This window comes from Heptranchias perlo, chromosome 18 (genome assembly GCF_035084215.1).
Source record: "Heptranchias perlo isolate sHepPer1 chromosome 18, sHepPer1.hap1, whole genome shotgun sequence".
Taxonomy (NCBI): Eukaryota; Metazoa; Chordata; class Chondrichthyes; order Hexanchiformes; family Hexanchidae; genus Heptranchias; species Heptranchias perlo.
The window spans coordinates 28679485-28693764 of NC_090342.1; the positions used below are offsets into that span (position 1 = coordinate 28679485).

General features: G+C 39.7%; 1 protein-coding gene across 5 annotated transcripts in view; it reads right to left on the bottom strand.

Moving 5' to 3' along the window:
* Positions 1-1073: 1073 nt before the first annotated feature.
* si:dkey-97m3.1 (fatty acyl-CoA reductase 1) overlaps positions 1074-14280 on the bottom strand; it is a 187108-nt gene continuing 173901 nt past the window's right edge. For 4 of the 5 annotated variants that reach the window (XM_067999592.1, XM_067999591.1, XM_067999593.1 and 1 more), the window contains exons 9-13: positions 10806-10977; positions 9173-9302; positions 6023-6076; positions 3863-3990; positions 1074-2038 (exon numbers count right to left, since the gene is read on the bottom strand). In XM_067999592.1, coding sequence (XP_067855693.1) covers positions 1876-2038; positions 3863-3990; positions 6023-6076; positions 9173-9302; positions 10806-10977 — 647 coding nt within the window. In that variant the 3' untranslated portion in view covers positions 1074-1875. The remainder of the gene's footprint in view (positions 2039-3862; positions 3991-6022; positions 6077-9172; positions 9303-10805; positions 10978-14280) is intronic. The other variant, XM_067999589.1, reaches the window with a different exon arrangement.

Here is a 14280-nt window from a genome sequence, read left to right on the forward strand (position 1 = left end):
CTGATTGGAACAAACTGCCTTTTACACACTGGTAACCTACATTTACATTTGCACTTTATACATGCTCTTACTGCGAAAAATGGCCAGCTTTTCCTAAGCCTTATTAGCAGGCTTCTGATAAGATGAAGTACTTTTTAACATGATCTAGATCAGTCAGACCCTAAATGTACAATCACAATGTGGGCGCACACACACCGACAAATTCTGGTGCAAAATACTTTATTCTCTTCTTTTGTAGGAGCACTAGACTTTGGTGCTCTGTCAGGTGGTGTTGATGTCACTGAAATAACTTGGTTTGCAGAACAATTCTACTGAATGGTTGACATCATTCAGGACAGATGGCATAAATAAGGCCACTTCTTGGTAATGTATTTAAGCAATAGGAGGGAACAGAAATTCAATTGTCAGAAAAACACTTGAGAGAAATGGCCCCCTTGTACTGATGTCGCACACAGTCAATTCCTCAAGAGGCAAATGTATGGCAATTAATTGTACTGGACGATGATGCAAGTCACTAATAAAATATTCATATGATAGCAGCACAAGACTGTGTTGCACAGCTAATAAAATGTAATTTGCACACATTGTTTATGCTGCATTAAAGCAAACGCTAATAATGATGATTGCATTTTGCCCATAACCTTGCTGGAGGGAAGGGTTCTTCGTCTTGTATAACTGCAGTGGGATTTGAGCATCATTTTATATTACAGCTGGATTTGACATCTTGAAGTGTAAGGTTTCTCAATTCCCATAAGCATAAAAGAAAGTGACAGTGTCTGTGTTCTCTACCATATAATGAACAAAGTTTGCCACATTTCACCTTAGAACCTCTCTAACTGCTAATAAGAAGTACTTATTCTAGACAAGCAAAGACCGGCCATAATCACGAGAAGCTAATATCATCCTTACAAATATCCAAAGTAGTATTTAATTTCTCACCATTTGTGTTGGAAGCACATCTGGAAATGATTTCCATCTGCTCTACATGACAAACTTTTTTTCATTTCTTATAAGGATAAAATCTCAAATACCTTTCTTTAAAGATTCTCGGTCAGGCACAAAGCAAAACAGAATTAATTTCAGATATCAGTCCTTTTTATTCTGTTGTCATAAAAATGTGCTATGTTGCTGCCAAGGTCTCCATTGGTAGCATGTTGGCAAAACTTGGGGGAGGGGCTAGTGGTGACTTTCTGCAAATATTAGGAACAAATTCAGAAGTTTTGGTCAAGTGTCAACTTTTATATACATTTTACAAGTGTAAAACACCCAGAAATGTTTGTTAAGCTGTCTTTGCCATTTTAGCACCAAGAAGTAGAATGTTACTGTGTTATTGCTGGAAAGTGATTTTACTATTACATTAACTGTACAATGGGCCTCAAGCCCTATTCACAAGGATAACTGGATGCAACACCAGTCTTGAATGCATTGGGACTATCTGTACAATACACTGTGCAGGTTCCTTTTGTGAATAAGGGTCCTGCATCCAAAATGTAATGGTGCAGATGAAACAATTTTGTACTTTACAATCCATTCCAGCAATTACCTGTAAAGTCAAGCCAGGGTATTGCATGACAGCGTATAGAAATACAGACATTGAAAAACTGTTTACATTGTCAATCTGAACAAGCTGGTAACGCTAGAAAACCAGAGGGTCACACTAGCATATGCTTGGTGCTAAAAGTTTATTGTTCTTTATTTTAACATTGGCAGTGTGTAGTTTGGTTACGTTGGAATGCAGGATCATATCCTTTTCTTTACGGTGGATTGGGAAGTCTCTTGTTTTTTTTTGGGAAACGGGGATATTCCTAAAGGATTGGTTGTCGTTTGGAGCAAATCGAGATCCTTCAATTTGTAGTATGCCACGTGGGGCAAACCTCAGTGCCGGATAGTGCTGGATGCCCTGAAGTAGGAAAGGAATTTATAGCACAGGCTCACCACAAAATACCAGATGTTGCGAGCCATTTGTGATCGAGCAATAAAAACACGCCAGATAAAGACGAGGAGAATAGTGTTGAAGGCATAGCGGATGTTTCGTAACCTGAAAAAACAGAGAAAGATTCCAGAGGTCAATGCACCTTTTCACATTACGTTGTGTTCAGCTGTAAATAATATAACTTGATATTTGCACAGGACACCTCTGTTTCCCATTTTGTGAATTATCCAAAATTCAAAGAACTAAATATTTGTATTATTTTAGTCAATATAGTTTGACAGGCATTAGCCCAACGTTTGCTGTTTAAACCCTCTCCAATATTTTTTCTTATAACCTGCTCCTGCATGAATCCTTCTTTTGGCCAGGTCACTCCCTGGAGGTGCCTTTGCTGCATGTTAAGAGGATGAAGTTAATTGTAAGGTGAGACCTGAGGCACTACACCTTGCAGTTTGCCCGAGAATTCTTCTTTCTTTAAATTTATTATTTTTAAACTCCATTTTTCAAGTTTCATTCCCCTCTCTAGATTGCCACCTTGTGCCCTACACCATTCCCTGGCAGAGGACGGGCAGATGAATCTGCTGTCCTAGTGAGACAGAAACCTATGTACCCACTTGCACCGAGCCTCCACTTAATATTTCTCTCAGTGGCCTGGGTCCTCGTTCTGACAGTCTACACCTAAAACATTAACCTGGCTTTTCTCTTTTAAGGTACAGGCCTGATGCATGTTTCCAGCATTTTCTGTTTTTATTTCATTCTCACTCCAGCTTCCCTCCCAGACAGACCTTGACTGAATTGACAGATGCAGCACTGGGCAGACTTGTGAAGGTATGGTGCCTAATTGACAGGAGATGGAAGTGAGAGAGGGGTGCTACCTCCGATCTTGTTTTAGCATCAGACTCAGTTGGGTGTAAGTGTAGAAATGTCAGTGGTCACTAATCTGTTCTTAGTCTGTGGCCCATCAGACTATAAGGGGGGAGGGGGGAGAGACGTATTTATTTTTTAACATAGAAACATATTTTTGGAAAATAAAACACCTATACCTCACTGCTACTGTAGGAGACACCAGCACTACTGCCCAGTACAGAAAAGCTGTCCCAGAATAGCACAACATGCAAAATACGTTAGCAGGAAATGCCTGTTATATGGGCAGGTCACAAATCAGTCTTTCCTCGATGGTGTTGTGGGCAAGTGTTGAACATTCAGATGAAGAAGGCCTGACCTTAGCTGGTATGGTAATAGGGACACTACAATAGACTAGGAGCCCTTGGGCAAGGAAGGACAAAGAAAATCGGCCAGGCCTCCGATTTCTGAGTACTATGCTTCTCTATTATATCACCTGGGCTCCAATACTTCGCTGATACTTATTGTCTGAATTCACACTTCAAGAATGGCCACTTTGATGAGGGATCAGAGGGCTGTACCTCAGCATTAGTCACTGCCGTCATGATGGTCTCCTGTCTTAACTCTGGCAGACCCACCTCCTGGGAGTTTTTGATTTGACTTACAAGGTAAATGATACCAAGGGGATGGGGCTGGAAAGAACTTTGGTCCTCGCCCTTCTTTGCTGATCAGAAGTAAGAAATAATCCTACTACATTTTCTGTAACATTCTATGCCAAGGGACTTACTATCACTGAACGTCTGCCTCGGGATATCTATCATCAAGTGACAGCATATCAAGATTGTCCTAACTTTCCTGTTACTCATTTAAAAAAAACCTTCTGGGCAATCATTTTCCATGGGAAGAACGCTGAATCCAGCCCCCGTTTGATCACTGGCCACCTGCATCGGGCACGAGAAATCAAAAATAGCTGAGACACAGAGGGTGAGGAGTTATCATTTATAGTGCTTACTCTAAAAGTTACCACCCCTTCAATAAAAGCTTTATAAAAGCAAAAGAGAAGCATCTAGTGACGATGTTTGTACTCACTTCTTTAGGTGCTGTCTTGCTGCTGGAAGCCCAGACATGTCTTCATTTAGCACATATTTCTTAGTTCCTATACAGTAATTTTCGATGTATTCTGGCCAGTGAAGCTGGCGGACATCAAAATTGAATCCCTGGAAAATAGCATTAAAAGTTGATTATGCAGTCCTGACTCAGTCCAACAATCACTCAATCCACCTGCTGCAGAAAGCTGGTCAATTCTCAGGCATGAAATTTTTGTCTCCAATTAAATTTTGGAACTGTACTTCATTTCATAGAACTTTGCACTTAAATATCTTGGAAGATGGCAGCAAAAAAGCTACAGGGTTAAGAGAGTAGTGTTAAACTTTTCATTATTACGATATAATACACATGGAAATGCTACACACTTAATTCTGGTCCAGGGTTCCGACCTACGTTCCGTGTTGCTGCTGCTGCAAGTATTTAAACTTGGCTGCATTTGAATTCCCATCCACAGTATGTAGCCGCACTCAATCACTTCATCTGACAGCCAGCAGCAACAGAGTTAAGATAGGGAGTGACCGGAACGTCGCTGAATCGTGGGAGGCAGGAAAGTGCCAGAATGAACTTAGGGGATGGCCAAGAAAGAGGAATGCCAGCATGAACTGAGAGGGGGAAGAGGGCAAAGAAAAGTTCCAACATGTACCAGGGGGAGAAGTTCTAGCATGAATGGGGAGGAAAGGAAAGTGCCATGAACAACTGGAAGATGAAAGTTTCAGTTTAAAATGGGAGGAAAGGAGAGTGTCAGAAGGAACTGGGGGGGGGGGGGGTGAGAGAGAGTGCCAGGTTGAATTGAGGGGAGCAGGAGAAGAATGCCAACATTAACCTTTGACAGTTCGAGGAGGAGAGGATGCTTGTGTGAGCAGCATGGCGATTGGGGGTGGGGGGAGGGGGGGTTGGAGGGGTGAACTGTCTCTGTGATCTGGGTCTGGAAAGGGTAGAATGTCGGTGAACTGGAGGGTGCCAGTGATAGTTGAGGTAGCTTTAGAGGAATTGATGGTCTGGTTGATCTGTTGAAAATCTAAATACCACCTAACCTTTCCTTTTCTTAGATTAAAAATCTATCAACCAGAATGAGGTGGAAGGAATCTGTACAATTCTGAATTTGCTGCCTACAACCTGACTGGAGTGGTCGAGATCTTGCTATTTTTGTTAAAGAATTGTCCCAGTAATAGATTAGCTGCAGGTACTAGGGAAAGAAATTTTAAAATACAATGAAAAGTAATTAATTTCTAAATGGCAAATTGTAGTTTTCATAAAAATTGAGCAAATGCCCCTTCTTTTTTAGATTAATAAATGTAATGCCCATCTTCATTGTAGGCTAGAAAATACACTAAATAAAGTATCATAAAAATCTTGTGCCTTCAGATCTGGATCTCTCTTCAGGCTTTTATGTACTTATTGTTTTTTCCTTCAATATAAGTGAAGGAATATTGGTTATGCCGGCAGTTTAAGTTATAAGCGTGTATCCCACTGCACTTCCAGTGTCATTATTTTTGAGTTGTCAGCACTGTGCGAGCTTTCTCTGCCATCCATGTGAGTTGATGTAGTATTGTGTTCTCTACATTCATTTTTGGATTTGAGATTGCATATCTTTGTACAGACTAATTATCTACAGTAAACTGGTAGTATTTGTCACGGTTACACTGAAGTGTGTCTAGATATTAGCTAGACTACAGATGTAAAACAGCAAAAGCGTGGGTGGCCCACTGAAGTGGCAACGTGTGGTAGGACAGAGTTAGATCTCCACTCCATTGAATGTCCAATCTCCTCTGTGTTCCCCCCTCCCCCCAAGATTTCAGTTACAAAACTTTCAACTAGCCTTATATGCTCTCTTCCATTGAATTTAATTAGGTTTTACTGAGTTTTTGTTGATTCCGCCTGTGTTTATAGTTCTTAACCATGTATTATATCCTGTTTGATTGATAAGCCCCATTCTAGTACTTCAGCATATAATCAAGGCTGACACTTCACAGTGCCGTACTGAGGGACTGCTGCCTTTTAGATAATATGTTAAATCAAGGCTCTATTTGCCTGTAAAAGATCCCATAGTACTATTCAAAGATGAGCAGGGAGTTCTCCTGGTGTCCTGACCAGCATTCATCCTCAATCAATACCACCAAAATAGATTAACTGATTATTTACCTCATTTGTCGTTTGTGAGACCTTCCTGTTTGTAAATTTGACTGCTGCGTTTGCCTACAAAACAGTGAAGACACTTCAAAAGGAATTCACCGGGATGTTCTGAGGATGTGAAAGGCACTACAGACGTACCCATTTATTTGCAATTTGCTTAATTGCAATTCCCGTTATAACGCAACCCCTTCTAAAGCCACTCCCCCCCCCCTTCTAATTGTGAAAAGTTTGTTTTATTGCAATTTCATTTATTCCAATTCCCCTGTATATGCAAGTGTGGCGTGCAGGAATCCCGATTTACCGAGACTTGTCACCTTTGAACCTGAGGCTTTCACCTCTCAGTCTGATTGGGTTTGGTGATCAATATGCATAAGAACCGGTTTGACCTGGTTTCTATCCGTTTGGTAGTGATTTGTGGGTGAGGGAGAAATGAAAGTCGAATTTCCGGATAGCTCAACAAAAAAGCATATATGCACTGTCTTCTGTTGAGAGTTAAATTTTGCTGTGGTTTTGTTGATTCTGTCTCTGTTTATGGTTTGTCGCGATAAACTATATAGTGCTGTTGGAAAATCCAATCGGAGGGTTCATTCTGTGGACATTACTGAGCAAGACAATGAACATATAGTAACGCAGAAATTAATTAACTTTTACATTATTTGATTACGTGGCTATTCAGTTATCAAAGAAACTGGTTGTGCACCTGTCATTTGAGTCCCTAGCCTGATAAACATGCAACTTCAGATGTGCTGACTTCTGCAGGTCAATGTCAAAGCCAGTAGGTGGAGCAGTTCCTAAAATGAATCTTTCCACCCTTGGTGAGGGAATCACTGACACTGCCAGTCTCACCCTGATAAAAAGGCATCGCTAACCTGCTTAACTTGGACCATCACTGGAGTGGCACCAATCCATGGAGGCCTGGCTCTGTGGGTCCCATTTTCTGTCTCTGTAATACTTAAAATGTCTCCCTTCAATGCTCTTTAATTTTTTTTCTCACACCTTTGTAACACACATTGGGACGTTTTTCTACATTTAAAAACATTATGTAAATGCAAGTTGTTATCTGGATATCCCTGACCCTCCCAATTCAATGCTGTGTGTTCTGGGTCAGCTCACAGCCACATCCTATTATAACATCACAACACTGGCTGCTGTTGTTCCCATTGCTCCTGTAGTATTAGTTCAAATAGGTTTCAACTTCCCATTTGTTGTGCGTGAAACTATTAAAATAAGTATTGGCAATTTATTTTTACCACCTGTTTAAAAAACACTAAGGTAAGTTTTGAAGCAAATTCTTTAATCCTTTCAAACTTTTACAGACACAGTAGAAAGATTTATAGCTGAGGATTGAGTTGTTTCTTGGGGATGACTGTGTGTGTAAGTTGCAGTATATCCATGGTATGTTCGTATGTTTCAGATCTCACTAAAATGGACTTTGGAGAAAGGTTAAAATGAATCAGGAGAAATCAGGCAGTGTTTCTAGTTCAGTGCCAGTATTGTTCTTCCTAGAAGCTGTCATAAAGTTCATCCAAATTTTGCATAAAGCCAATTTTTTTTCTTTGTCAAAAGAAAATGTGATCTTCAGAGGACCCTTCGGTGATGATCGGTACCAGACATGAGGTTTGCTTACATGGTTGGGTGTCAACGTCTCCTCACTCTACATCAGATCAATTATTTACAAGGGCCTGCCTCAAGTCACTTCTGCAGCAAAATCGAAGCAGATTTTTTTTTAACGTGCCTTGCCAAAGTATCCTGAATGAATCAACAGCTGCAAGTTTAATACATTGCTCCAATTCTGCTGTATAACATCTGTCAATGGAAATAGAATATTTTTTGCAGATGTTATGCAGAAGGTAGTGAGCATGTGTTACAAAATATCTTCCAGCATTCCAAAGGTTAATGGCTCTTCAAGCTACTAACACCTGCTGTACTGATTTCCCTTCAATGATGGCCACTCAGAGCTGTTTCACGTTCTACCACTGAACCTTCCCCAATTGGACAGCTATCTGCCAAATCCACTTCATTCAACAACAGCAATTAGTGAATTATTTACACTGTGTACCATATCAGTGTTATGGATTGGCACTTCCCGCAGCTTCTCTGAACCATGCTTTATAAATACCTCCCTACTAATGCTCTGCACTGCAATTATGTCTAAATGAACCTCTTAGCCAATTGACGAGTTTGATTCACTTGCTACTGACTGAAGAAAAAAACAGAATGAATCAATTTCAATATTCTATTTGAAATATTTTTTTTTAAATGGTCACAATTGCTTATTTTCCCTGATATCAAGGTCATCATTACAGAACCAACTCTGGTGCCACAGTTTGATGCGTTATTGCAGACATGCCCAAGTGCTGCTACTTAAAGTACTACTGGTATTCAGCATCTTATCAGAGGTGTAGCAGGTTAGATTGCATTATTTAGGGTGGTTACTTTCTTGGGATATTTTTGGCACTCTGGATAGCAGCATTCTGTTGGGTGCCTGGCAGCTAGTGGGCCTGGTGCTCCACTGCAGGTTAGACTGTATGTGTGTAGTGTGTAGCCTTTTGACCTAGTGCTCATACCTGTAGTATTGTCTCTGTACTGAACATACAGCACTGTATAAATGTTGTACATGCTCTACTATAATGGCACATAGAACGTAATGTGATTTTGATTTCCCATGCAGTAGATAACATTGGCTGTGGAAAATCACTGCAGCACAGGGCAAGTTGCTAACAGGATGCAGAGGTAGCCGATGGAGTAGCCTTCATTTTTTCCACTTGTCACCTCATGGAAGTGGTTCTAACATGAATGCAGCAGTTTCATGACTTGAAAATATCAGATTTATACATGAATTTCAGCATCCACAGCAACACTAAACAAGGTGGTTACACTCCTGGCACAGTCCTGTTACATTGGGTACCACCACTCCATGGAAGTCATAACAGATTGGAATGTGTGATTGTAGTGCTTACCCTGCTGAATCGTGCTACTATTAGGGCACTAGCATGAATGGGTGCTTATCCACCTGCACAGTGCTGCTATTTGGGGTACTAGCATGGACTGGTGCTTATCTTCCTACATTATGCTACTATTTGGGGTACTAGCATGGACTGGTGCTTATCTTCCTACATTATGCTACTATTTGGGGTACTAGCATGGACTGGTGCTTACCCTCTTATCCTCAAGACTGAGTTGACTCATCAGCATGTTCATGTTGTCTGAACTCCATTCCCAGGACTTGCTGCTAAAGTACTCCAGCAGCATCATGGATTTGTGAAGTCTGTTGAAGATCTTCATCATACTACAATTACATGTACAATTAAGTAGAGCCTTGTGTTCAGTTACTCAATTCTTATGTCTGTAATTATTACCTACAGAATAGCTTTGATTTGAAAGCTCATTGCATTTTATTCAATTGAATGCAGTTCACTGATCCAGTTGAGTGTTCAGCATTTTAAACAATTCATATTTTTACACCTAAGTTATAATTTTACCATTTGCAGATTCTGTAACCATATATTATATATTAAATTCAGTACAATAAGCATTTCATTGAAAACTCATTGTAAGCACCTGCAATGCCTTTACTCCTGTAGGCTGCATTGCGATAAGTATTTTCAACGTTAAAGGTATCACTCTTCCCTCTCACAGTCTATGTCCCATACAATAGATTATATTTTATAGAGAAGGTATTTCATCTTGTGATTATCAGTCTGGCCACCAGCTTCCCACAACTTGTTCAAATTGCTTTTTAAATTTTTTTTTCACCTGGCCATTTTAAAAAGTATCTAAAATTTCTAATGTTCAAAATAAGGGTTTAAACAAAATTTAAAATTACGTATAATAATGATGTAATTATCTTTTGTGTCTTTAAATATCTTCAGTAAAGTTTTTATTTGAAGGCCTTAGTCTCTTCCAAAAGCCTGGGTTTAGACTTGATATTTTGACGTTAGCTGTGACTTCCTGAGCTGAATTTGGATAGTGCACTCTCAGTACATGTAGTGTACCTAATTTCCCATCAGTACCGTTCAGTTATATTGGTGGAATATTCTAGCAGTTTCAAAAGTATAAAAAAAGCTAAAGGTCAAATTGCAAAATCTTTATTCAGGTAAAATTTATATTATTTTTTTTAAAAGACAGAGGTTGTGTGCTTTTTTTAAACTGTGTGTACGTGCGCTTGTGTATGGGGAAAAAGGCAGATGTAGCTTTTATTTCATGTCTACAAACTTCAGAAAGTGCATTAAGCTCAGAGAGAGACAATGATTTCCTGACTGTAATAGTTCTTTTTCCAAAAAAATGTTGAATTTTGAAGCAGCCTTTAATTATCTCACCTGATTTATCACTGTTATGTTGACAGAAAATGTAAGCCACAGGAAGTCACAGCTAACGGCAAAAATATCAAGTCTAAACCCAGGCTTTTGGAAGAGACTGAGGCCTTCAAGTAAAAACTTTACTGAAGATATTTAAAGGCACAAAAAATAATTACATCATTACTATATGTAATTTTTAATTTTCTTTAAACCCTTATTTTGGACATTAGAAATTTTAGATACTTTTTAAAAGAAAACACATACATATATCAATAGATAAGATCCTGTTAAAGAAGCACTATCTTTGTTACGGAGAGGGGGAAGAGCTAGAACAATAATCTTGATTTTTGCTATGCACTGATAACTTCTCAATTGTAACATTAATTTCCATTTTTGGGGAAAAACAATTTGCTAAATACTTGAAATAAAGAGAGAGCCTTTTCAATACAGAGAGATCCCACCAATTCAGAACAAAGTTGCGGGAGTCTACTTACCGTGGCTTTTGCCCTGTTAGCCTCAGATAAAGATCGTAAAGCAAAGCAGGGGCTTTGTGACTGACAGCAATCCAGTACTGATTAATCAAGTAGTTTGATGTAATATTTGCATTGGGCCTTCTAAAGGCCTGCTCCAGGGGGTTCCTCTTAAACGTGGAAATTACATGGTACTCTAGGAAGAGAAGTAAGAGATACAATCAATTTTGCCATAGCTTGCTTCATTAAATAATTCTGCCAGGTGATAAAAGACTGGGTTTCTATTCTGAACAATCAGGGCGGAAATTCAGTTCTCAGATGTGTGAGTTCTTGTCCACTGGAACTCCTGTGAGCATGGTGTCCCACAGAAATGCGGTGTATCCACTCATATAAACATATTAAAATGTATAGCCTATATAGCACATAGCATAAACTGAGAAGAATACTTATATAAATGATAGACAGTGGATAGATTCTGCAGGGAACTTCACAATGTTTGCAATGGAGAATTTTAAATACATTAGGACCACTCACCTTCTGAGGATCTCTGAGATGGGTAAGTCACATTGATTATGGCTTTATCTTTAACAATCCAATATTTAAAACAAACACTTCAGCCCTAAAATTCTGGGAGCTGTGCTGTGTCAATGGAAGTGTGCCTGAGCGGAACTCCAGGCCACCGTGGACCTGGACGTAGACGCTATCCTAAATCGTGGGGAGGGGGTCATTGGTATAATTCGGTAAGGAGCCCATGCCAGAGGCTCTCAACCCCGAAAGTCACCAGGAAATTTGGAGCGGTGCTGTGCGTAGTGTAGTCCTGGAGCCTTTACTGGGCGCTCAACGGAACATACGACAGCTCTCAGCTGGCGAGAGTTCCATTGGGTGTTAGGAGGACTTAATGGGTAGAATTCCTGGGGTAAGCCCAGGAATTCCACCAGACATGCCCCCTGATGATGGGGGGCAAGGAGGTGGCAGAAGACTGACCAACTCTCCATTGACCAGAATTTTGTGCAATTTGTGAAAACCCAGCCGATCTGCTGTCTCACTGCCCCGGGATTTTCGGGCCTTTGAGGGTCTTTCTACACCACACACTTGGGTACAACTTCCAAACACAATGTTTTCATGGAAGGTCCTACATAATGCTGTGATGTGAACACAGCAAAACCCAGGCCGAGAAATTCCCCGGAGCTGTTCCCATTCCGCTGGCATTACTTTGCCGGAAGTGCAGTGGAACCGTTTACATGCATTTCTGCTACACTTCCAGCAGAATGGGAGCAATTCCAAGGAAATTCCCATCCATAGACTCTTTTATAAGTATTGGAAATACGTAGAATCACAGATATTACAGCACATGTCAGTGTTACCTCTTCAACTGGACCTGTGTTTATTCTAATTTCATATCCCTGATCTTCCACTGTATCTTTTATACATTTTTTCTTTTCAAATCCTTATCCAATTCCTTTTTAAATGCTGTTATAGCCTTAATCGTCACTAGTGTTAAAGCATTCCACATTCTGATAACTTTCTGTATGCAAAGATTGCTTCTATGTTCCCCCTTTGTTCTTTTAGTGAGCATCCTGAGTCTTTGTCCCGTTTACTGATTCACCAACCAGCGGAAACAATTGTTAACTATTTACCCTTTCAAAACTTTTCCTAATTTTGAGAAACTCTATTAGATTCCCCCTTTAACCATCTGTTTCAGTGAAAAAGCTCCAATTTTTTAAGCCTTTCTTCATAACTTTGACTTCTCATAAACAAAAAGTCAGGCATGGAGAATCGTGTGCCCGTAAGGAAGCCTAACCGATTTCTGTCTTTTAATTTAAATGAATGGAAAATATTAGAAGTGATCCTCTCCACCTCATTTTTCTTCATGTGTTCTGTCCAGGCAATAAAGCCCCTTGAAGCTTATTCAGAATTAGGAAAAAATTCTATGGCACGTCACAGCTCTGTCAATTTTTGTTGCAGTGTTCATTGATAGAAAATCATTCAGATGTTAAATGACAAATTGTGCTGTGTGATAGAAAGCTCAAAGGCAGAGGCCACATGTGGTATTACTTCCGCTCATCTTAACTCAGCAGTTGTTATTATAGCACTCTCCAGGTCTTGCAGAAGTTGTTAATAATCCTGCAGTTCTGGGTAAATACTGTAGGGACTAGTCTTCAAAATTTGCAAACAGTGATATTCTAATCAAATCGACTGCAACTTGCTTAGGAAAATAAACAGTAAATCCAGTTTTATTTGAATGGAATTTAGCAAACATTAAATTCAGTACTGTAGTCATAGGCCAACTGTTGATTGTTAGTAATAAAATCCCTGGAAAATATTATTATTGAGAAACCTAACTGATGGGTTAAGCCTGATGAAACAGATCATCACTAAGATTGAAAAAAGCAGGGGAGAAGAGGGCGTCTAGTTTAGGTGGCTATTCATAAGATAATTACAGATAAGGAAGGCCATTTGACCCATCTTAGTTCATCCATCCAGAGAGATCCTAATGCCCCCCCACCCTCTTAAATGATTCCATGTTTTTTAGCCTCCACTACTCTATCTGAAAGTTTATTCTACACGTTGATCACTCTTTGCATGAAGAAGAATTTCCTAATATAAATCTTAAAATGAACTTTTACTAGTTTGAATCTGTGTTCACTAATTCTACTTCCACAGTTTAATTTTAAGTAATATTCTGGGTTAACTTTTTCTATACACTTAACAGTCTTATATAACCCCATAAGATCATCCCTCAGATGTCTCCTTTCTAGGCTGACAATCCCCAGTCTATCCAGTCTTTCCTCATAACTCAGGCCCCTGCCAGCAGGGATCAGCTTTGTTGCTTTTCTCTGCACTGCCTCCAGCACTTTAATGTCTCTCGTGCTACTTGCCGACCAGAACTGGGCATATTATTCAAGATGTGGTCTGACCAGAGCACAATACAGTTTAATCATTATCTCCTCAATTACATTCTACTGTTTTGGCTGCTTAATTCAACATCCTATTAGCTTTGCTGATTGATGCTCTACATTGTTTGGATATGTTTATCATCAAATCTATTAAGACTACTTTCAACTTCAATCTTAACTATTTCAGCACCATTCTTGGAGTACGTGTGTCGCCTATTCCTCCTTCATGCTCAGTCATTGAGTATATTCAAAATTGAGATCGAAAGATTTTTGGACACTAAGGGAATCAAGGAATATGGGGATCGGGCAGGAAAGTGGAGTTGAGGTAGAAGATCAGCAATGATCTTACTGAATGGTGGAGCAGGCTCGAGGGGCCATATGGCCTACTCTTCCTCCTATTTCTTCTTATGTTCTTATATGTGTAGCACTTTACACCTGTCTGCATCAAATTTTATTTACCCACTTTCATTTTTTGTCCAACTCATTCTTTAATTTCTGAGCTGCCTCTGCCATTTCCGCTGCCCCATCTAGTTTGGTATCATCTGCAAATTTGACCACTTTGCATTGACTTTCCGGATCCGGGTAGTTTCCTCGATCACCAC